General features: G+C 28.6%; 1 protein-coding gene across 2 annotated transcripts; it reads right to left on the bottom strand.

Moving 5' to 3' along the window:
• Positions 1–3,985: 3,985 nt before the first annotated feature.
• Positions 3,986–24,570, bottom strand: LOC129984731 (intracellular coagulation inhibitor 2-like). 2 transcript variants are annotated; one of them, XM_056094679.1, is made up of 4 exons: positions 24,428–24,570; positions 9,638–9,902; positions 7,077–7,519; positions 3,986–4,564 (listed from the first exon to the last, which is right to left on the bottom strand). In XM_056094679.1, the coding sequence occupies exons 2-4, from the start codon at positions 9,887–9,889 to the stop codon at positions 4,021–4,023; spliced, it is 1,239 nt and encodes a 412-aa protein (XP_055950654.1). In that variant the 5' UTR covers positions 9,890–9,902; positions 24,428–24,570; the 3' UTR covers positions 3,986–4,020. The 2 variants fall into 2 exon arrangements, with proteins under 2 accessions (XP_055950654.1, XP_055950653.1); XM_056094678.1 differs by lacking the exon at positions 24,428–24,570 and adding an exon at positions 16,982–17,126.
• Positions 24,571–25,404: the final 834 nt, after the last annotated feature.

The raw sequence follows: 25,404 nt of genomic DNA, 5'->3' as shown, positions 1-25,404 counted from the left end.
ATGGGTTGATAAATCATCTGAAATTTAACAGCATATAAATCAATAGGCTGACAATCTGTCAATCTGTATGTCAGTATATATTGAAACGTAATCTCAAAAATAAATCGCCTTAGGAACATGAAATTTGGTATGTGATAGAATTACTTTGAGCCAATTTTTTATTTCAATCGGTCGAAAAACCATCCAAACTGCATACTCCTTTTTCTTTTCTTTTTTTTTCACTATTCTATGGCATATGTATGTATTCTACGGCACATATTCTATGGCAAGTATGAGATTCTACAAATAATAATCTAAGTATTCTTGAATTTCATATGCTTGCCAAAATTCCATATTTTTATGTGGCCAGCGCCTTGATTAGGCCATATGCGAGAAAGTTGTGGAGAGATCGCATCCTCTTATTTCACTTATTGCCAGAGCAAAATATCAAATAGATTTTAATGTTCTCTAGAGATTGAAAATATATTATATATAATCAGTTTTAAAACGAATATTTAAAACAATAAATATCAAATATTCATAAAGCAAAGCTCACCTGTAGGATATGTGTGAATCTATAATGCAAATTCAAAAGCCTTGAAATAATGACTGAATTTTTTTGAATGCTTTAGTCCGATGGGAAACAAAACTCGATTGTCACTGTTGCATGTCCTTTCGTTTCAAGATTTGCTGACAGCTGTAAGAAATTAGCAATGTTTATTTGATTTGAAACCTCCTCTTTGTTATATTTCGCAATGTCCATTATTCCACTTAATGATTGCACAACTGTACACATAACAATGAAATCCGCAGAGAATTTACACAATCTTGCGAGGTTTTACCGCCCTGAAAGCCATATATTAGTGACACTAGCGAAGGAGTTTTTGTTTTGTTTCGCTTCACTTCAGTAATTTAGTTGATCCAGTACTTACCTAATAAAGGGACTTTAGACATTCTAGATTCTCTTTTCATTGGTTTATGTTTCATCCTTTCGGGCAAGGAATTGTAACATATTTTTAGCTTCATATGCGAATTATTACAATTATTGAAACATTTGAACATACTTCGACCTCGACAATTTTACACCTTTCGGAATTTTCACAAATTCTAAAAATAAATTTTTGAAATTTTATCTGTTTATCTGTAAGTATAATAACTCAAACATATTTTAAGCTCGATGGTTTTTATTTGATATGTGTTTTATCTACATATGTGCATAAATTCACAACAAATTTTGAACGAATTTCATCCAGGGATGTTCTATCTGGCAGGATGTCTGAGTACAAGAGAACATGTTAATTATGAAACGTAGCCAAATAGATAACATTTGGTACACGAGTTTAGCGTTTACAATATAGATCTTTGTAAAATTTGAAACTAAATCCTTTTAGATGTTTACCGTCTGTCGGTCTGCATATGTACGTCCATGTAAACACAACGATTTAAATAAATGAAATGTGCATGTGACCTTGAGACTATAACCAGTCTTTAGGACAAAAGGCTTCTATATATATATATATATATATATATATGTGGTAAATTAACTCCACGAGAGGGCACTCTGTGTTCATCCGGTCCGGTGATAGCCAGCAGTCGGAGGGCAGAGTTCAGAGTTCACTAGACGAGGGGAGAGAACGGACGTCCGCCGAGAAGGGTGCGACCGGAAACCGAGAAGCCGTGATACTCTGAGAAAGGGCCGAAACTGGAATTCTTGCGTTGAAGGATTCCTCTGCAGATGCCAGTGAACCACGCGCAGGTGGGAAAGATCCTTTAAACAACATCAACTGTCCATCTTCATGTAATATAAATTCCTTCATCATTGAATTCTCATGTGTAAAATTCATCAGAATCATCATTTGTTAATCAAGAATAAAAAGATTAAGCTAATCCAAGTGGACTGATGCATTAAAACCCATCACACCCACATATATATCAGGATTCGAAAAATAAAAGTTGACCAGTTCAGCATATGCAGCCTTACCCAAGGTCGGCAATTTTCTGCAGAAAGTGAAATAACACTTTTATTACGAAGTATGCTAGAAAGTTTCAGGAAGAAATTACTGCCATTAGTTTCAAATTAGAAAAAAGGAATAAAAAGAAATGAAATGAGATTTATTTATTATCTGACTATTCGAGTACAATCCTGCATGAAAACTTCAAAAAATATAGGAAAGTTCTATAGAAAAAAAAATCATTATACAGTATGAGTGTGTATACAGTGAATACGCATTAATTTTTTTTAAAAGGATCCCTTAATTGGCCGTTTGTCTGTCAGTACATTCAGGCACATGTAAACGCAAACTTAAAATATATTATGCTGTTTTATTTGAACAGAACGCAATACTACACATATTACCTTTATGCAAACATTCCGATGTAATAGAAATAAAGTCTTTTGTTTTCAACTTTTATCTATAAATATAAGATCTATAGCATTAGATAATAGATTTTTTTTTAATTTTTCATAAAATCTTCTATCATTATGTTTTGGTCGTTATTCTTTTTTCGTAATGGTTTCTTCCCTCTTGACAGTCCTATTCGCTAAATTATTTTGTATTTGTGCTGTTTCTTAACACTAATATGAAACCTTCAAATAACTGCAAATCATCCATTTTCTTCTGCCGTAATTTATATTTTTCAGTACTCACCCAATAGTCCCTTAATAGGTAAAATCAGTTGAAAGTTCTGATGATAGAATTTCGATGTCATACAGTACGGTAAATTCCATTAATATATTAAAAATGGAGGGAACATTACCACATCGTTAATAAACTTCAACATTGAATAGCTGATATCATAAACATAAATTGATGTAAATGTCATTTTTGTGCAATATTTTCAGAATTTAACATGGAGAAACACTAAAATTTTTCGGCGTGCATTTCCAACATCCTATCTGTGTTGACATGAAAAACTCTAGATTGATCAATCTTCCCAGTAGAGAGCTCCTGCATACACAAGATCACTTTTTTATTATTAGAAGTTTTAGCTGAATCATATAATAAACTAAAATTTGCTAAGTTTACTTTTTTTATTTTCAGATTTGTTTAGGTAATTATTTGTATTTTGTACATTATTTTAATATTTGGCTTAAAAATGCTTTTGTGCTTTTGGTGAAAGAACTTAACATTAAATTTTTACAAATTAATTATAATTATAATGACGATGATACTGGGATCAGCAAATTCAAAGGTAGAAATTACGGCCAAGCATTAGCCTCAATTTATAGGATTTACAAAAAATTCCAGGCTTTTATTTAAGGCAAGATTGTTTGAAAGAGTAATGAAACACAAATACATTCGTAATATTCTATTAGCATCTATTTTGTCATCTAGGTATTATTATTAAGAGATGTTATTTGCATTAGCTTTTATTTAATTCACTTGATTCAAATACATAAGATAAAATTATCCTCTGCTGTTAAGGCAAAAGAAAATTATTTACTTTAGGGATATTTGCCATTCTGGTTGAACTTTTCTGAAAAATATATACCACTAACGTCTTTAGAGTTATGTAGTATGAATTCAACAATCCTACAGAAAAGTCAATTATAAGCTGAACTGAATATAAAATATTTTATTTGTAATTTTAGGTAGATTCCTATAGGAAAACTATCTATTGCAATAGTGGGGGTATGGGAATTTTAATTTCGCTATAACTTTCCCAATATTAAAAGAAAAATAAATCCAATGTCCCAAATTAGCACTTCATCAAGAAAACCAACTTTTGTATTTAAAATTTTGCGATAATTGCAACGTCTTAGAAGTTAGTGACTGAAAAGTTATTGTCAAAATTAATTTTGACTGTTTCTAACATTAACAATTTATGTCGCCAGATAGTAACTTAGATGTAAAGGAATCTACATTTACCTTCCAGCTGCCAGTATTCTTTCAGCAACCTGAATTCTTAATTCTATAGTTTAAATTTAAATATCTCGAATTCTTGATGCTCTTTTAATTCATAAAATAATTTTCTCTAAATTCATAGCAAATAAACCACAAAAAAATTAAGCAAATTCAATGAATTTATTTATGGTTTTTTTTACAAATTGCTTACACGGCCCAAAAACAAAATCATGTTACTGCTTTTCTCCACAATGGCGAAAAGGAAAGGATGGTCTGCCTTGAATACTGGAGTCATATCTACAATCGGCCTCATTCTGTTGGCGACAATTCCTGTGACAGCAGCAGCTTCACTTCCTTCTTCATTCACTTCGATGACGGCTTTGTGCAAGATCTGACTGACGAATACATTCTTGCAAGAAGTCATTCCGGAGAAGTCAGCTGAACCAGCATTGAAGATCTGGTTAGCACCGAGGGCCTTCATCTCTGGTGAGAGCTCCTTCTCGAATTGCAGCTTGAATTTTGGCAAGGAGACTTCAACCTTGGTTTTGTACAACTTTTGCTGGACATCGGCCAGTTTTTCCGGGGTGAGATTCTGTTCGAGGGCTTGGAGTCCATCCCGTTGATTTGGCAGTAGGATTAGCATGCTGACATTCTCTCCCTTGTAGGGCAATTCCAGAACTTGGAAGTTGTCAACGGAAGTATAGGGGAATTGAGCTGTCAAGTGCATGAGTGGAACTTTCCTGAAAAGATTAACATTATATTTGAACCAATGACTGAAACTGTTTAAGTAGTATTAATATTAAAAAGTAATTATTAGAAGATTAAAATTTTTGTTAGTTTATATGTAATAGGGAACTTGAAGCAAGTGTAATATGATGTAACTCGAACATACAATCTTGTGAAATGGTTGGTGGTTTTTATGTTACTTAGAGTCATTGTGAAATATTCGTATGATCCAGCCACATATGAAAATTGGATCAATTCGACTTTTAGTATTCTCTATATTGATAAATTCTTCAATCATTTTGATGAATAGAATGTGTTGCCAAAATCTGCCAATAATATAAAGACCATTTAGTGGATTGCTGCCAGTTTCAGGGAAATTCAATATCTTCCGATATGATTATGCGGCAAATTAAAACTATATCGCTTTGATCTTTTATATTTTCTAAAGAACAAAATTTATCACTTATTTTGTTGATAAGACAGTGTGGGAAAATTTGTATATATGCTTGTTACCAAATGTTTGACTGTTTCATGTAGATGCAAAGTCTTGCGAATAACTTTTCATTTGTAAACAAAAATGAAATTAAAATGTTGATGTCTTCAGTTTCTTAAAGTAAACTCATTAAGTATTAGAAAAGTTGAAAATCGAATATTATAATTATTTTCAAATCCTATAATTTAAGTTTAAATCATTTTGTTTAATGTTAGTACATGAAATTACTGCACTATATCTTCAAATATATAATATCGTCAAAACATTTCATTCTTGTATTTTTTTATTCTTCTTTCACGAATTTTGTAAACAATGTTTAAGGGTTCTGTATAAAGAAGCAAAATATTATTTATTGTATTAATGATAATTTTTATTAAAATCATAAGCATGGTTTGCATAAATGTATAAAAATAAATGTTTAATCATATATAAAAATAAAAGTATAATAACATAAATTATTATATAGAAATATATGCAAGTGTAATAGATGTAAAGCTCTAAGATATAAAAGGTTTTCAATAGCGTGTTCTCCTAATACATTTCCTTGTCAATCGAATCGGTTATTTTAATTTCTAAGTAAAATTTTTCATGGATATATTTTCCCTATGCCGCTTTTTTCTATGTTTGTTGTTTTGTAAATCAATGATAATATTTTGTAGCGCCTGATGCTTTTGAAATTTTTATTTTTATTTTTAGATAATTGATTTATAATATATTTCAAAATTCATTATTATAATTTTTATGGAATCTTGTAATAAGGGTTTCTAAAACTCATTACCATATAGCTCTTTTAGTATCGTACCAAATAGATATTGAATAATCAATGTATTTAAAATAATTGGCAAATCCAAAGAATCAGTCCCAAATGGTAATTCGATCTTTTCAATTTTTGTCTTATTATCAAAGGTCATCACTTCTGCATCACAAGGGTCATTTGTTCCCATCAATATCGTATCTCTCTTCTATTTTCGAGAGAAACCTCAACTTATCCTACTTTCTTTTTGATAAAATGCCTTGACAGAGTCCCCAGATTCAGCCATAGCACTGACTTCATCATTTTTTTTAATTTCATTTCACAGTTTATAATTTCTAGATTCCTTATAAAAATTCAATTGCCTTACTCCATCCCCACCCACAGCCACATTTTCGATAAGTATTGTAAAACTAATGGGCTTCGAAATTTAGACTGATTTGTCGATGAATCACGTTCCTTTGAAATTGTTCTATGTTGATTCACTTATACAATTTAAAATGGTTCTTTCTTTTTCTGTGGAAAGTTGCAATACATCAAAGTTGTCAAATTCAAATTACTGCCACTAATATGGTAACAGTCATAAAAGAAGATATTTCATTCACCGTGTTGGAATTCCTGACTTAAACTTAATATGGTGTAACTCTTATGCGCACGCGCGCTTTGATGACGTCAGGAAAAAAATCTCACGATCCCGCAGAAAATGAAGTAAGTTCAAGTTTTGTTAAGAGTATTAAGAGTAAGAATGGAGTGTTAAAAGTAAGAATGGAACGAAAGATGGGTGTATGACATGCATTAGAATTCGGGCACGTGAAAATATGTAAATAATCTTTGTAAATAATTATCTGTGCTTGTGTTCTCTTCCAGAAAAGAAAAAAGATGATAATATAGAGAATGATCATCTATTATTGTATTAATGATTTCGAAGTTTTGTGGATTAAGCTTCGAAACTTCATTTTGATGTCATGTAGGAATACTTCAATTCTTTTGATTTAGAAGGTCCCGGAAAGACAGCTTAGAGTAAATTTTCTCTTACATTTAGATATTTTTGAATTTGGGGCCTAGAAATCCCAAAACACCGAAAGAAGATAGCTGAAAATAAAATACTGTAAAGATTAAAATATTGTAATGTTGTCTGAAAAACACAACTGTTATAAATTTCAAACTTTAACATATTTGAAAACAAATGAAAATTCAATTGCAAAATTACTTTACCAAAAAAAAAGAACCCCCAAAAACAGATAAAATAAAATAAAATCGTGTAAAAAATAATCTTCCTTACTTTCCTGCTGACTGCAGTCCGTTGTTATAAAATAATTGATCTCTTGTGTGTGACTTTTCAAACTGAGTTTTCCAAGTTCCCTTGAAATAAACGGCATTCAGAAGAACCAAAACTGTGGAGGGACTCAACTCATCAAAAAGCTTCTCAATCTTGCCATTCGTCTTTTCTCTGACCCAGGCGTTGATATCTTTTACAACTTTGGGAGCTTCGGTCATGAAATCTACGTCACGTACAGCTGCTTTGTAAAGTTCTTCAACGTCGCTTTTGTATTCCTCCAGCAGTTCTAAGCGTTTATCGAAAAGAACTGCATTGGCGGCGTTCAGAACATATCCATCTGAAGAATCTCCACTGCTTAAAACTTCGGTCAGAAAACGGTTGAAAGAGTCGTGGACTACATCGCTCAGTATATCTGCTTTCTCATAGCCCAAAGTCTCTCTTAATTCCTATAAAGAATCAATAGATGTAGTTAAAATGCAATATCTACAGTTAGAAAATCAAATATTAGAGAATGAAATATAATTTTAAGAAAGGTATGATTCTGATATTAGAATTTATTAAAGTTGTGAAATAAACAGCGGAAGTGGTCTCCCATAAATTTTCTCGCATATTCTCTAAAAAATTATCATGCCAGAGGATGCCTTACTTGGGATTGGCCTACAAAAGTTATGAAATATTAATTTTTAACGTGAATTTAGCAATTTTACTGAATATATCGTGTCATCGTTGGCGAGTTATTTGGCGATTAATCCTTGGCATGTGTTAATAAAAAAAAATCCAAAAATCGAACTTAGACATATTTTTCTCAACCGATTGAAACAAAACTGCACTTGCAGTCACAAAATTTCATACCAAATTTGATATATTTAAGTCACTGCGTTTTTTGAATTTTCGCATTTATACATTTCTGAAAGTATAGTCCCACAGACAATCAACCCATTATTAGACTTAGCTCAAAATTTGACATGTGTCTATACTATAAATGCTAAATCTGTGAACCGAATCTTATCTATCCAGCTCCCTTTGTTTTCTGGTTATTGTGTTAACTTATATTCGAACTGCCGGACAGACGAACTTCCCGAGAACAGATTTTACTCAAAATTTGAAAAAAAATATGATTTTTTTTTTTTTTTTGTAAACACCTTATACCAAATTTCACCCTTCTAGCGCAAAGCGTTTTTGAGTTATCTTTACCACAAACAGACAGACAGATGGACATTTTCCAACAATGTGTTTTTCGAACTTAGAAAGGTCTAAAACGTGGAGATTTGTCAAAATCTCGAGTTTGAATTTTTTGACGATTACTATAATTTTTCTATACTAATTATATGATAAAGTAAAAATTGATCTTTATAAAGATTAATAAAGATAACTCTGACACAATTTAGCCCTTTTTAAACACTTCAGTTACAATTACACCGCATATACTTCTCGATTTGAACGGGTCGTTAACTGGCCATACAGAAATCACATGCGCAGACTCTCAGTAAATGGTATGAGGTAACATTCTTAAATGAAATATGGATTGTTTTATTCAAATCTCCCACTTTAGATCACCTCAAAAATTGAGGATAATAAGCTTCCTGTATGGATGTTTGGTAAAGAAAAAGGTGGGGGGTTGGCTGAACTAACTTCCTTAGGGAAGGGTTGTACAGTGGCCGGTGATAGTCCTTATGACTCAATCGCAGTTCCTGCTAGTGTTGCTGTCGTGTTGGTCCGCTCATTCAGTTTAATCCATGTGCATTTGAGCGGATCCCAGAAGTCAAATTTGTGATTATTTTATCCAAATCGATATTGATCAATTCCCCAATACACAGAAGCCGGGAGCAGTTCGGATATTAGACAGGGAATTTCCTGGTTCGTCTTTTCTCAAAATATTTTTCAATATTTTATCCTGTGGGATTCAGTTTTTCAATGTAATTTTTTTTATATCCTTTGGTACAATTATTTTTAACGTTGTTTCTTAACCACAATTTGTAATATTTTTACTATACGTCTGACGCAGTTTAGCAAAGGTTTGCTCTTGCACCATTAAAACTCACATCTATCCATCCATCTATTGCTGATTGTTCGTTCGCCTACCATCCAATCAGCCAATTATACTCATCGAAGTTTTCTGTATTTGTTATGTGGCAAATAGTAGCTCTTTAAGCATTTTTAAAGGATTAAAGAGCTTTTCCTAATTAGGCTCTACATATAGAAGCTCTCTAAATTATTAAGTATATCGAATCATGAGTTACTATTATGCCATCACAAGAATGGTACTGTAAGAGAAAGGTAAGTGTAGAAAACTACCACTGAAATCATAAACCACTGCCTGTTTAATCAGACTTTGAAGGGCCAACGTTAATCAACATCATTTCTGACAAAAAAATATATACATATAAATTTATTATATATAATATCAACAAAACTTAGAAATTTAAAGACATTGTTAATGACTACAGATTAGAAGAATTCATAATATAAATAAGTAAGTCTGTTCTGAAAACCCTCATTTAGTTTTAATAAAATTAATCCACTAAAATCAACTAAATTGAAATGAACGTTTCCAGTTGCCTTACCTGAGCTGTGTCCCCACTTGCTCCATAGAAGAGCATGGCGAACGCTGTGGAGATACTGAAGGGGGAGAAAAACACATTTTCTGAAGAACCAGAGGCAAGTTTCCGATGAAGGTTGAAAGCGAGCTCATTGTTCGCCAAGGCAAGCTTTTGGAGGTTTTCTTTTGCCATTTCTTGCTGAGTGCAACTCGTTCCTGCTGATGCCAATGCTACACAGAAGGCAAGTAAAACGCTGAACACACTAACACAAGCCATGGTGAGAGACGCTCTGCAAAAGAAGAAACGAGAAAATTGGAACACTCAGAAGCAAATTCCAACTTTTTATATGCCAACACAAATATTAGTGGGCATTTACTTTGAGTTTGAAATCGACAACCATATTTACCATATTCTTCATATTATTTTAAAATCTACCATATAGAGAAATCCATGTTCAGATATAATTAAAGCCATAAAACTGAATATGGCTTTAATTATATCTCAAGATATCGTGTATCAAATAAACCTATCTAACACATCTATCAAGTTACCTCTTTCTTTTCAGTTCCATGTGTTTAACATAGTTGGTTACGGAAGCTTCTAAAAGACATTTGGGTTATCTTTGTTTTTATACTATTTTCTTTTAAGCTTAGCACTCTCCCTTTTTATTATACTTTTTTTAAAACATTGTGCTTTAAAACATCACATTAGAAAATCTTTCAAAGGCTCATTTGGCAATGAACATTAAACAACCGCCATCAGCGATCAACTACTACTATATTAACAGTAGCTTAGTTTTATTAACCAACTTTGATGAACTATAACTTATCACAACTAACAGGTGTGATCTCTCCAGGATTTTCTCGCACACACTCTAACATTTATCTCTCCTTCCCCCCCCCCAAAAAAAAACAGTGGACTTTGAGTAATGCCGTGAATGCCACGAGTGCGAGGATTTTCATTTTTTCAGAGCCCCACAGAGAGTATGAGAGTTATGTGCTTTGTAATATAATAAAGAAAACCAGTACTTATGTATTAATGGCATGACTTTGGCGTACAAATGTTTAGAAATATCGATCTTTGGCGTAAATTGAATGTTTTTAATATCTGGCGGTGGATTTTCGGCGACTTTTTTTAATTGATTAATCAAGTACATTCGGTTAAATACAGGTATCAGTAAATAGAATATACATTTTTGACATATTTTTTTTCAATTGCATTTACATGCATGTAAAAGTAGAGATCGGCAGACGGTTAATCTCTTGACGGATTTGGTTCCAAATTTATATAGATTTAAATTTTAGGAATTAAATGTACCAATCTCTTTATATTTTGTAATTATCATGTGCACTTGTACTCCGACAAGCAGACAAGCGGAATTCCCCCAAACGGATTCATAATTTGTCGGAAATTTACAGATTTCGTGTATAGTTTATGTAACAAATTTCATCCGTCTAGCTCAGGTCGTTTTAGAGTTATCTTATTCAAAGATAAACAATCATAATACTAAAAATGTGTTTTACAGACTCAGGGAGTTTTGAAACGTAAAAGTTTGGGAAAATCTTGTTTCAATTTTTTTTGGTGAATTTATTGTTTCTTCTCTGTATACTTCGCATACTCTAAAATAAAAAAATAAAGTTTATTTTAAATTATATTTTCCTCAATAAACATAAAACATTCTTATTAAAGTATGCTTGCTATGTGCCAAAATAATTTGATGAATAACTTTGCCGAAATCGCTCTAGTTGTTGAAGTTGGGACCTCTGTCAAAGTTTCCTTTTGCAATATCACTTAAAATGAATACTGAAGGGAAGATTATCATTACTAACATTCTAGAGATCATAAGTTTTCATAGAGAATAGAAATTGGAAAAATCAGTATAGTAGATAGATATGGGGGACACAGAACGAACAGACAGTCATAGAGAATGAATGATGAACTAAAATTTTTGAGATTTCTTCAGTAAATGGGATTTGGTGATTGGAATGCGATCTATTATAACACATCAAAGTGTCTAGAACTTCCTAATGAAATAAAAATTGATGAAAACAAAATCATATTTGTGTGAATGAGTAGGTACTGATAATTAATATCCTCGAATTCCAGATTAACACAAGTAAGCCAATTTTCCAAAATATTACAGACTGTATATAATTCTTCTTCTCTAAAAGAAATGTTCTAACAGGTGCTGCTATTTTGATGTCACAGACTTTCAATTAATGTTTTCATGGGGGAATGTTAAGTCTGCGCTTCTCCTTTTATAAAGCTGGCTATAATCAGGAAGCAATGTTGAAAGGATTGCGAAAATTCGTATTTGCTTTCAATGAATAATTAATGACTACAAAAATGTGAATGCATGTTTGTTTTCTTTATTGCGAAGTAAGAGAGGTTGATGATTAAGAACAGAGAGAGAAAGGAAATTAGAAATTGACTCATACTTGCATAACCTTATATTTAAGGACACTTGTATAAACAAAATAAACAAATTGAAACTAAATATCAATTATTTTTAGCTTTGGCAAATTGATAATTATTACTTTTTTTACTTTCTGGCATGCAATATAAAGGGAAAAATTTGTAATCGTTATAAGAACTGACTTCAAAATTCTGATGAATTTATTTCATACTTTAAGATTAATAAGTTCCTAATAAGAACTTTTACTGTAATTTCATCTGTGTGAAAAACAGATGTTCAATATGCAGAGAAATAGGAAATGAAATATATATATGAAATATGATATACATTTGCATCGAAATTATAAGCTTTTATCGAATTTCAGATGAAAACATCAAAGAAAAATTTACGAGTCAGACAATGGTCCTTTAAATAACGTAACATAAAAAGGCTAAGAGTTAGATGGATGAAATTTAGCGTACTGTGTCATCATCAAAATAGTGTGTATGTATATCATATTTTGAAACCAATTCATATCCATATTTTTTATTTGTTTGCATATCTATTCAAGTGAACGAGATCATTTAAATCACAATGAATTGAATCTCTGAATTATAATATGTTATTTTTCCACCAAATTTGTCGGCTGTTGCCAAATTTGAGATGAAATCAGTCAACGGAAACAGTACAAAAATTCATTGACAATTCAGCAAAGTTAAAACACAAAAATCTGGCGTTTTGTGAAATCTTGTGAAACTTTCGAAGGGCGAACGCTTAAGTTGATTTTTTTTAACCCTTTTCAACCATAATTTAAAATTCTAACTTTATTACTATGCATTCGAGGAAAACAATTCTTTTAGATTTCCCAATTGCGTATAACGAAATATAATCTCAGATCTTCTCTAATGCCTTCGACTTTATCCCTTTGTTAAACTAAATGCAAAAACAATGTCGTTAAATGTCGAATTTATTATAAATGACATTTTCTATTAAAATTTCGATAAATATCATATTCCTAATCTTTACAATCTTAAAATTTATTTCTATTATTATTCATTATTTTGCAAAACTTATGAGAAAAACAAACGCACTGTATCATCACTTCGTGCCTCGGCTTTGGCCCGTATTAACATCATATGTTACCGATCTTGTTCTATCACAGAAACCTTGATAATCATTTAACTTGCATTAAAGTTTGTTAAATTTATTAGATATCGATAATGATTCTTGTATTCAATTAAAATATTTTGGTCAATAAATTTTAACTATGCACAAGATATGGCATATTACTTTGAAGATCTAAAATTAAAAAAAAAAACTAATTAAATGGTAACAGAATCTTGCATGATATTAACTTCCTTTGAGCTTTATAATACGACCTTTTTCATCTCTAAAATACATAGGAAACAGCTTTAGCATATAAGAGCATGAAATTATAATTACTAGATCCGTTACATATGATAGCAAATTATAGGTATTTTTTCTCATCGCAACCCTGTAGCTAATTTGTTAACCTTTAAAATTGAGACTTTATTTCCAGTTGACAAAATCTTAAAATGAGACAAAGAATTATATTTTATCTTATTTGAATTAATTTTAATTGAGATAATAAATTTATTTCTGAAATAAAATATGAAATCGAAATTTTTATATAGATCCTCAATTTCTTTAGCCATAATTAAAATAATATCTCTGAGACAAACATTTTCAAACAAAATATTTATCCTTTTTAGAGACCAAAATCAACAGAGTTTTGAATTTCATTAATTTACGCCAATCAACTGATACTCGGAAGAAATAGCATGTTTTGATTTGGGGGTCCCCATTCAGGCACCAATTTAAAACATCAATTCATTTATTTGATTTTATGATTTAAATCAAATAAGAATGAAAATTTAAAAAAATGTTTAATATTAAATAGAACAATACTATTTTTGCTTTATACCATCAAAAATTCATTAAGGCTGAAAAATTCAAATTATTCTGAATTTTCATTCTATTGTTTCAATTCTTTTCATTTAGGATAATAGGAATTTTTAAAAAAAATTAAATGTAAACATATGTCTTGATGCCCCCCTCCTCCCCCCTAACACGACTCTTGCTAGAAAAGAATTGTTAATAGAAAAGCACAAAGCAATTTTGAACGAATCACTTACTTTATCTTTTCTTGTCATTTAATTTAGTTTTTCTAACTTTACCGCTTCAGCAGACAAAATCAACAATGTATTATTTTTAAATCTAAATGGCATTCTAGATATATTAAGAAAACTGAATTTACAATGCAATATTTTCAGCAAAATTATAACTGATGTTTCAGACATAACTAGGAACTGAAGAATTTGGACTATCTACAACCAGTCGTTAAAACATATTAGTGGCTGGAATATTCAATCCAGGAGATTTCTCAACATTCACCAAAATAATATCAACAATTTACAACGTTAGCAAGAATCTATTTGGTTATAAAATAATGTAAAACATAATAAAAATATCTTAACAATTGAAATACGAAGACGTGGACTTTTGGAGAAGTACATTCAATTGTGCAAAAAATAAATCATAAAAAATTTTAGGTATTGAAAATTTTAAACCTTGAAATTTATACCGTTTGTTAAGATAATACTGCTTATCATTTGGTTATCACATTTAAAATTCATAGACACATTTCTAGAAATAATTTTTTTCTCAACGATAAGGATATCGGATCATTCGAGTATTAAACGAATTTTACCTGCGTAATTCCTTAAAAAATTGGTTTGATTCTAATTTTTTGATGAACTAATTTAAACAGATTATTATTAATTTTTCTGACTTTAAGTTTAAAAAAATTAATCTTTTTGGTGATTTTTGTAATATTTCAGGTATTGTTCCTTTACTTTATTCAAATTACTTATTTCAGTTGCTAAGAGAATAAAAAAAACGGACATTTCAATTCAACAATAAATTTTAAAATATAAATAACCCAAGTATTTTCAGCTATCGTATTTTTTGTGCCAAGCTGTTATTATATTATTTGAAGACTTTTTAGCGTTTTCACTGGAATATAGAGGTAATCGCTTGTTAGAAGTAACATTATTTTTTTAAATTATTATTTATTCGAATTTTAATTATCGTTTGCTATTGCAATGATTTCTTTAGTTACATAATGTCTTATGTAAATAAACGATGAATATAAAATTACATTTTATTTATCCTGAAGAGAAGTATTTCTAATCTGATATACAAAAACGCTGTATAAACCAAGGAAACAGTTTATTTGGAGATAAAATAGACATAATTTTTAATAACAAAAAAAATATTTAATAATTAATTTTTTTAAATTTTTAATCATTTTAGCATTTTTAATGGAATATAAGGCAATCATTTGTCAGAAATAGTATTATTTTTGAAATTATTACTTTTTCGAGTTTTATTTATCGTTTGCTATTGCAATGCTTTCTTTAATTACATAATGTCTTATGTAAATAAACGATGAATATAAAATTACATTTTGTTTATCCTGAAGAGAAATAATTCTAATCTGATATTCAAGAAAGCTGTATAAACTAAGGAATCAGTCTATTTGGAGATAAAAATCGATATGATTTTTGATAATTAAACAAAAAAAAATAATTTTCATTTAAAATGTTTGATATTTTGTATGTTTAACCGAATATATAGGCAATCACTTGTTTGAAATAACATTAATGTCTTATGAATAATAACAATATATAAACAATGAATATAAAATTACTATTTTTTTTATCCAAAAGAAAAATATTTATATTTTGATATGCAAGAATGCTGTAAAAAATCACGGAATCAGTTTTTTGGAGATGAAATAGACATGATTTTTAATAATTAAACAAAAATGTAAAAATTTGCAATCCATTAAAAAACGGATTTTAAAAAAGCAGCATTAAGAAAATGAAGGAAATTCCATGAATATTTTGAAGGTTTTATTTTATAGAAAATATTTTCAAGGTAAGATACTAGCTAAAAAATAATGGCAAAGTCAGTAAACTTTCTCGATGAATTTAAATAAAATAATAGACAGTGATTTGAATCGTATAAAACGAATCCACTGGGCTTTTCTCATTTCTCATAAAAAATACATTAATAAACATAACTTTAAAATTATTAAGGAAATATGTATAGCTGAGAAAGAAGAATGAAAAAAATTACTATATTTATTTTAATAATAATTTTATTATTAGAAATTGTAATACACTAAGTGATAATTAAGTTCTAGAAGAATCAAATATAAATATAATATAAAAAAACTCGTTCAATTAAAACTGTATTTGCATACTAATGAATAAATATTTTAAAAAATATTTTTTGTCTTTCAATTTTAAAATCAATTTTTCTTAAACTCGCAACCAGGTGGATTTACTAGTAAAGATCCAAAATTTAGTTTCATTTATTTACTAAATAATAATAAAGTTCAGGAAAATATTAACTACTATCTATTTTCGATAATAGCATTTTTATCAAGCATATAAAATTGTATAAAATTTCAAAACTGTAGTTCATCAAAAGGTGACTGTAAAACTACTTCTTTAAAAACACGAAACAAAATCAATTATATGATTTAGAACGCAAGAAGGATCAGGAACAGGATTTAAATCACGATTTTTAAAGAAAAATCCAGATTTAGGATATGTAAACCATTTTTAAAAAACCATCTGGAGGATCATGATATTGAATCAAAATCTTTTTCTAAGACTATAAACAAATTATATGGTCAAAATTCGAATGAAAACCAAAAAATATGCTGCACAGCTATAATACAGCATAATGCAAATGAAATCGCTATCAATTTGTTTGTAAATAAACGACTCAAAATTATTTTGCATTAAAATTGTTCTCGATAAACATTAAGCAACAAAGACAACATAATTGACAAAATGTACCATAATATTTAAAAATTTAAAGTGAAATGATATTAAAAAGTGCGTTTTAAAAGAGCACGCGAAGAAACTACTTCTTACCTTTACGAATCCAAACTGAAAGAATGCTACAATTGTGTTTTCCATTTTATATATCTTTCAAAAGGGAAACTCACTCGACAGAACAGCTGTGGGAGAATGAAACTTCGATATCTTTATCTTCCACTTTAACACACTTTTATCAACATTTTATCTCTAGTATCAGATAACAATTGCATTGCTTGGTGGTTGAAAAGATCAAGCAGTCTGTTGTGACGGTTTATGATACTGAAGTATACTACAGGTTTTTCTTGTGAGTAATATGCACATGACAGACAGGAATTTATCTCTTAATTTTTTAAATAACTGAATTTTCAGATTGAATAAGATATATTCTATTTGCAGCATTTCATTTAGAGAGTATTTAAACAAATGTTATGAGAAAGGGGTGAGGGTCATTTCGTTCAGCTTTGTAAATTTTAGTAATTATTAAAATTTTTGGTGCATTTTTCCATATAATATTTTCTTCCTCTTGTAAAATGCTTGGTAAAAATATTTCCAAGTTTCTAATAAAGTTGTTTCCAAATGTTAATAATCTTAGAGAAATAAAGGAATACATTACATTTTCTCCTTTTTAATTTCATTTAAAAAAGCTCCCTTGTTTTTACACTCTCATATACGAAATATACAAAGAAAAAATACCGATACATTTCAGATCTCCCTGAATCTGAAAAGTACAATTTTTTTGAAAGTGTGTCTATTTGTTTACGTGAAAACTCAAAAATACTTTGAGGTAGATAAATGAAATGTGGCATGTGTCCTTACATGTAAATTTGTACGAAATTTGGTACATGGTCAATTTGTAAACTTCTTTCAAATTTTTAACGAAATCCATTTCTAGGAAGTATTTATGTCTGAGATCAATAGAATATGAGTACTACAAAATGTACATAACTAGATAAATAAAATTCAGAGCTTAGTTTTAGCATCTAAAATACAGATCCGTACAAAATTTTGTTTCATATCCGTGAAAGGACTGATCATTTGCCAATCAGTACATTTTCATGTATGGAAATGCGATAAAATGCAATAAGCTAATCAAATGAAATATGGTATGTGATCTTATTGCAGAAATTTATAGATTTGTAGCAAATTTTAATTTCAATAAATCGATAAAAAAATGTCCAAAATACATCCTCCAATTTCTTTACTATACTGCAAAACACTTAGGATAACTAGGGGGGCACAAAGCATGCAATTCTGAATATTCTCATGGCTTTACTCAAGTTCCAAAGGCTGCTAAAGTAAAGATAGCACACTTATTGGAGCATATGCGTGGAAGTTTCGGAGAGATCAAAGTTAGGTTTTCTTTTTCTAAAATGCATTGCATAATGTAATTTATAAATATTTGCACAAACACGCAACTTAAATTTCTGTCCATTTCATTCTTAATTCATCCTATTATAATGTTTGTTCTCTTGGCAAAGCGTTTCAGTTCTTTTATTAAATCCTTAATTAGTTCAATTCCATTTTTAATATTTATTTATCTAGCATTTTTGCGCTCAGTTGCATTTAATGGGCATTCTTTTTATTTACCTTAAAAGATTTTTCATTATAATTATCCGTCATTACTATAAATAAATTTCACAAATCACCAGATGTTTTGATACCCGGAAACTTTTAATTGATTTTTATGTGTTTTCATATGATGAAACAAATATGAAATTAGGTTTTTCCCTTCAACTCATGTTTGAATGGTATGTCTATGGCTTTATTTGCGGTAATGAATTTATAGCTTAGTCATAAAATTAAAAAGAGCAAACGCTTTCCTAAATAAATTTCAAATTCATTTTAATTATTTGAAAAATGCAGCAATATTCCTGTAAATCTACAATAGCCTAATCCGTTTGAAATGAGAATCAAATAACTACGAAAAAAAGAATTATTCTATTTTAGACTCAAAAGTTCCTTTTAAGAACTTAATGCATATACTCTCTTTGCGGATTTCAACAGTAATTAGCAATCAAATGAGTACCCCATTTGCTTTTATAATTCTTCAGTTAATGTTCAATTGAAATCGTTCATTTTGTTCTGCTGTAATGTAGCCGGTAAAGGAAAACAGTTTAAATGATTATGAAAATGGTGTATTTTTTTTTCTATTACAGCAAAATTTCTGGAAGTGGTATGCATATTATTAATTCGCCACAAAAAAGCTAACAAGAGCAAAAAATATCCAAGCTTTTCGATTTATCTTATTCATGGAATTATGAAATTGACGATCATTTTAATTGATAAGTTGAATATGAAATAATCAAAAATACCAGCATTAAATATTTCTAGGCTTAATCTAAACTTTTAATTCCTGTTATTCAAAGAAAAGTATTCTTGATCAAAAGCTTTCATAAATTGTTTTATTAACTCTAGCCCTGTTAGCTCTTATGTATGTATAAATACCAAATAAATATAAAAAGTATTTTAAATATACTAAAGGGATTAATTCCTATTAATAGAATACACATTAAAAATCAATCTAAATTAGAAAATCATTGTTGTTTTACAAATTAAAGATGGTTTCTTTTGTAAATGGAATAATTGTTCCTTTTTTTAGTCTATTTCATTGCATTATATTAATTTTTAAACTTTGAAAAGACTATTTAATATCCTTTCATATTTACAATATAATAATCCATATTTGTTAGCATTACATAAACAAGTGAAAATTAGGATATTTAAAAGTTTTTGAATTTATAATATATTTATTTAACTATAATATAATATATTCTTTTTAATTGTTTAGATTATTTTTTTATTTTTTACGAATTAGTTAATAAATATGAATATTAATACGTTGGTTAATATTATTCGAAATAGGACTTAAAATTTATGAGTTAATTAAAAATATAACTACCAATAAATAAAAAAATCTTTTTATCTGAATGAACACTTTTATCATAACATCTAAAAAAATTTCGAATTCATTCTTAATAACAAAAGATTGACAGATTAAAATTTGAAACTATTTGTATGTGGATTCTATATTTACTGTGCATTATTGCAACCAAAAGCCGTATAATAAGCATATAGCGCATTTTTCCACTTTGAAGATTTTGCGCAAAATGTAAACAATCGAAGTAGAACATCATAGCGCAGATTAGGTAATAAGCATATGCATATTGTATCATGCAATGCAATATTTTATTACAATATAATATTTCACAAAATAGAATAATATTTTGTTTAGATAACATTTTTAGCTGCGTTATAATATAATTGCTAAAAAAAATAAATTGATTAATAAATGGCTCGTAATAATTTATACAAATAACAAAATGCATACAAACTGTTTATTAGCTGATATAAAATAATACCATTAAATGCATAGACATATGATGTTATCTTTTCCATGTATCTTAATCCATTCTTTAAATTTCTTAATATAACATCTTTTTTATGCTATTTAATTAATTGATAAAAAAAATTTAATTTCCAGAAATATGAAAACTGACTAAGAAAGATATAAAATCTTTATAATCGTGTAATTGGAAAAGAATTAGGGTTTCAATTATATACTTAAGAAAATTAATTTTTATATCAAGAATTGCCGTTTAATTTATTATTTTCCCAGTACACTATGAAATAATAAATTTTTAATATGGTGTAATTCTTGTTATATTGTGCGCAATTTATGCACGTGGCAACAAATTAATCAAAGGAAAAATATGCTTTTTTTGTAGCATATTAAAAACAAGTACAGTGCTCAATTCAAACTAATATTTAAAGCAAGAAAACAGAAAAATATTAGAAAAAATTATCAAAATATATTCGATGAAACTTATACGTGAGGCTTACATTTACTTGTCCCGGATTAAAATACATTTTCAAAAACAAGTAATCAAGTTACAGGAAGTAGGTTAAAAATAACTTTGTCTGCTTTGTCCTTAACCTTTTCTTTCATACCAAGGTAATTCATACTTGAAGTTTCTGCTACACAGAATGGCAATAAAAAAGAAATGTTGATTCTTAGTGTTGCCACTAGGGAATCCCAAATTATGTATTTGAAAAGTAACACGAAAGCTTTTGTAAAGCTCGGAATTCACGGCTGACCCATAATTTAAAGGTGTATTTTTATTTTACCGTGATAACAAAAGAAATGGTGATTTGACATTTTCTCTTTTTATGATCTGACAGCAATATTTCACCATATTAGTCATACAAATACACGTGGATTTTATTCTATTTGTGCCTGAATGCTTATAAAATGCAGGATATGCATTATTCGCTGCAAATTTATAATAAAAGGGTCATTATTATGAAAAGAAAGAATTTGCTATTCATTTTCTTTTCAGGCTTTCATTATGATTTTTTTTTCTTTAGGAAATTAATGAGTATATGTAATGATATTTGCTATATGCTTCTGTGATAGATTTGTTTAAAGAAAAGAAAAGAGTTTGAAATATCGCTACATATGTATCCTTAAGAAGTGATCATGTTTGTTTTATACACATGTGTCATTTTAATAACTTCAATTATTTTGCAAATGTGCTTTTGTTCCTCTTATAATGAAGCAATCTGTCATTAATTGCAGGCTACAAATATCATTTTTTAATATAAAAAGGAATTTAGTTTATTCGAAAACTGACGGAATCACATTCAAAATTCGAAATCCCCAAAAATTCAGACTAGTAGAATCTAAAAAAGAATTTAAGATAAAACTGACATTTTTTAAATAAAAAAAAGCAGTAGAAGTTTATTTCTTAATTAATAATCTTTAAATTTACAATGTAATTAATTAAACTATAAATTTAAAATATAATAATATATTTAATTAATTAAATTATAAATTAAAATAATAAATTTTATTATTTTAATTTTTAAATAATTTCTTTATTATTGAAATTTTTTTAATTAGTAAAGTAGCGATAAGTAACTTTAATAAATAGTGTTATAGTAATTAAAAATTAAAATTATTTAAATGTAGAAATTTGGTGATACGTAACGTAATTTTAATATAATCTACATTTGTAAGGATAAGTATTTATTTATTTATTTATTTATACACTTTTTGTCTAATTTGGATGAAATAGAACACATATGCTCTTCAAGTTAATAGGAAGATCCCTTTTCAAATCCAAAAGTTAGTTTAAATATAAATTAATTAGAAGTTAGACAGGTTTTTAGTGTTTTCAAGCTTTACTTACCAAGAATATATCTTGCAAAAATAAAATTCAGATCGTATAAAAACTCAAAGAAATTATATGTTGTACAATATAAATAACATTTCGGTGTGATTTATCTTTATATTTACTAAATTTTTAAAATTTAATTCTTTAACAGTGTTTTTATTATCATGATAAAATTTGAAAATTTCATAAAATTTGAAAGTTTTATGAAATTTGAAAGTTTTATTGCTAGTTCAAACTGCTCGACCATGTGCTTTTGGCAATGTTAAAATTAATATAAAAAATTGATTTTTTTTGGACATTAACTCTGAAATAGGAACTTCTTTTGATCTTCTTGTTTCGTAGAATATGCATTTTTAATTTTGTATGCGCAGTCAAGTATTGCAGATTGATATATTTAAATTCATATTTTTCAGTCTTATTAACTAATAAGACAAAGAGAAATACATATTAAAAGTTTCAAAGTCAGTAAAAATATCAAAATAAATAATATGATCATTATAGAATAATCTTAAAATTATCAAATTTGTTTACATTTAAAAAAGTGAGAAATTGCTATTGCATTTCTAATTAAATCCCTTGTATAGTAGTGAATTTCTTGAACAAATTAAATTTTAAAAATATCATTTACTAAGGGAACACGTCATAAGCACATTTAACTAATAAAAAATTTAAACAATTTTTTGTAACAATTTTTCTTGGTTACATCAACATTCTTGATTCTGATGTAACCAAGATAAATTCGAGTTATAGGCATTACTTTAGAATTCTATTAATAGGAAATTCAAATTACAAAGAATAAATTTCGAATTTCAACATTCCAAGTCTTCAAATTCTGCTACATATACTATAAAATTTATATTAATAGTTTGATTTGTCACAGAATTCTATTAATAAGAAATTCAAATGACAAAAATGAAATTTCAAATTATCGACGAATCCAAACTAAAATCATTCCTATTCGTCACTCTACTCTACTTGCTATCTAATTTCTATTAATGGTGAGCTTTATTACATAATTCTATTAATAGGAAATTCAAGTAACGAAGAATAAATTTCGAATTAGCAAAAAATTCGAATTACAATCATTCCCATTCGTCAATTTACTCTACTTGCTATCTAATTACTATTAATGATGTGTTTATTACATAATTCTGTTAATAATAAATTCAAATAATAAAGAAGGAATTTCGGATTGGAGACGAATTCGAATTAAAAACATCCAAATTCGTCAAATTCTACTCTAATTGCTATTTAATTCATATTAATAGCTTGCTCTCTCACAGAATTCTATTAATAAGAAATTCAAATGACAAAAAAAAAATTTTGGAATTAGCGGCGAATTTGAATTGAAAACATTCTAATTCGTCAAATTCCACTCTACTTGCAATCTAATACATATTAATGGTTCTTTTTATTACATCATTTCCTTAAATTCAAGCTACAAGGAAGAAATTCATATTAATAGTTTTCTCAGTCACGAATTCTATTAATTAGAAATTCAAGTAACAAAAAAGAAATTTCGAATTAGAGACGAATTTGAATTAAAAACATCCAAATTCGTCAAATTCTACTCTAATTGCTATTTAATTCATATTAATAGCTTGCTCTCTCACAGAATTCTATTAATAAGAAATTCAAATGACAAAAAAAAAAATTTTGGAATTAGCGGCGAATTTGAATTGAAAACATTCTAATTCGTCAAATTCCACTCTATTTCCAATCTAATACATATTAAGGGTTTGTTTTATTACACCATTTCATTAAATTCAAGAGACAAAGAATAAATTCTTATTAATAGTTTTCTCAGTCACGAATTCTATTAATTAGAAATTCAAGTAACAAAAAAGAAATTTCGAATTAGCCGCGAATTTGAAGTAAAAACTTTCTAATTCGCCAAATTCTACTGAACTCGGTATCTAATTCACATTAATAGTTTGCTTCATTGCAGAATTCTATCTATTCTCTAAGTTCCAAGCTAAAAAGAAGAAAAGAAGTAACAAAAAGGAAATTTCTAATTAGCAATGAATTCGAATTAAAAACATTCCAATCCTTCAAATTCTACTCTACTTACTAGCTTCATATTAATGTTTTACTTCATTACAGATTTCTATTAATCACAAATTTTTTTAATAAGAAATATAAGCAACAAAAAAATTGAATTAGCGGCGAATACGAATGAAAAACATCCAATTTAGCCAATTTCTACTGTGCTAGCCATAAAATTCATGTTAATGGTATATTGATATATGAACACTACCAAATCTATTACCACAGTTTCATAAACTGGAATAGAAATAATATAAATAAAAATCTCAGCAATACTTACTCCGTTATGAATCTCTGACACTCTATTTTCCGTCTAGCGGGTTTGAACGTCGTGCTCGTAATAGACCAGCTGTAGGCCTTCTGTCAAACTCAGTGAAAGTGCACGCGATAAATATTTCCGGATAACGGAAGCATCCGCTGCAATGCTTCACAATCAGTTCAAGGCAATGGATCATCTATTTATTTGTTGCTGCTGGAGCTTCAAAGCAGTCTAGCGAGGTGGTTTTACCTTGAAGAGTGATGAAATGATAAATACCTTGCTACATTTCTCAAAGATTCATTAACTTAAAGATCTTGACAGAAGGTGTGTGCATTTCTTATGAATATTGCATGAAGTGCGTAATGACTCGAAAGAAATTGATTCATTTGACCGAATGTTTTTAGCATCTGTGGGGAATAAAAACCAGAGCCGGATTTACGTTAAGACATAAATTCGGCATTGTAAAGGTGAAAGGGTTGTGCATTACAAAAACCCAATTAAATTTAAAGGTCTTTGAATATGTCTGGGAACTGTGCAACAAATACACATTGTTATCAGGGATGATCTCAGAAAGTGTGACGTCCATTGAGAGCAATTTTGTTTAATGTATATATTATTCAAGAATATAATAATTTAAATTTAAAAAACAAAACAAGGGGAGTGATATTTCTTTGGCCTTCTGTGCACTAACACAAAATAGAGCGCTTTATATTCTGACGTAAATGGAGCAAGCAGGATATGGATTTTGTTTTCGTTATATTGCATCTTAATATTGACCACAGTCTGCAATTCAAGTGGCAAGGCAAGATATAAATTTTCATTGGTCTAGCTTGCTCTTATTTATTTTATCATATACATACAACTCTGTTTTTATTTTATCATATACATAGAGAAAGTATTGCACTCATAAAAAATTTGGATGTGAAGTTTTAGACTCCCTCAGTCTAAAAACCACATTTTGGGAATTATGTGTGCCTTTAATACGATAACTCAAAAAT

Source organism: Argiope bruennichi, chromosome 9, assembly GCF_947563725.1.
Source record: "Argiope bruennichi chromosome 9, qqArgBrue1.1, whole genome shotgun sequence".
NCBI classification, from domain to species: Eukaryota; Metazoa; Arthropoda; class Arachnida; order Araneae; family Araneidae; genus Argiope; species Argiope bruennichi.
This window is presented reverse-complemented; position numbering and strand designations above follow the sequence as displayed.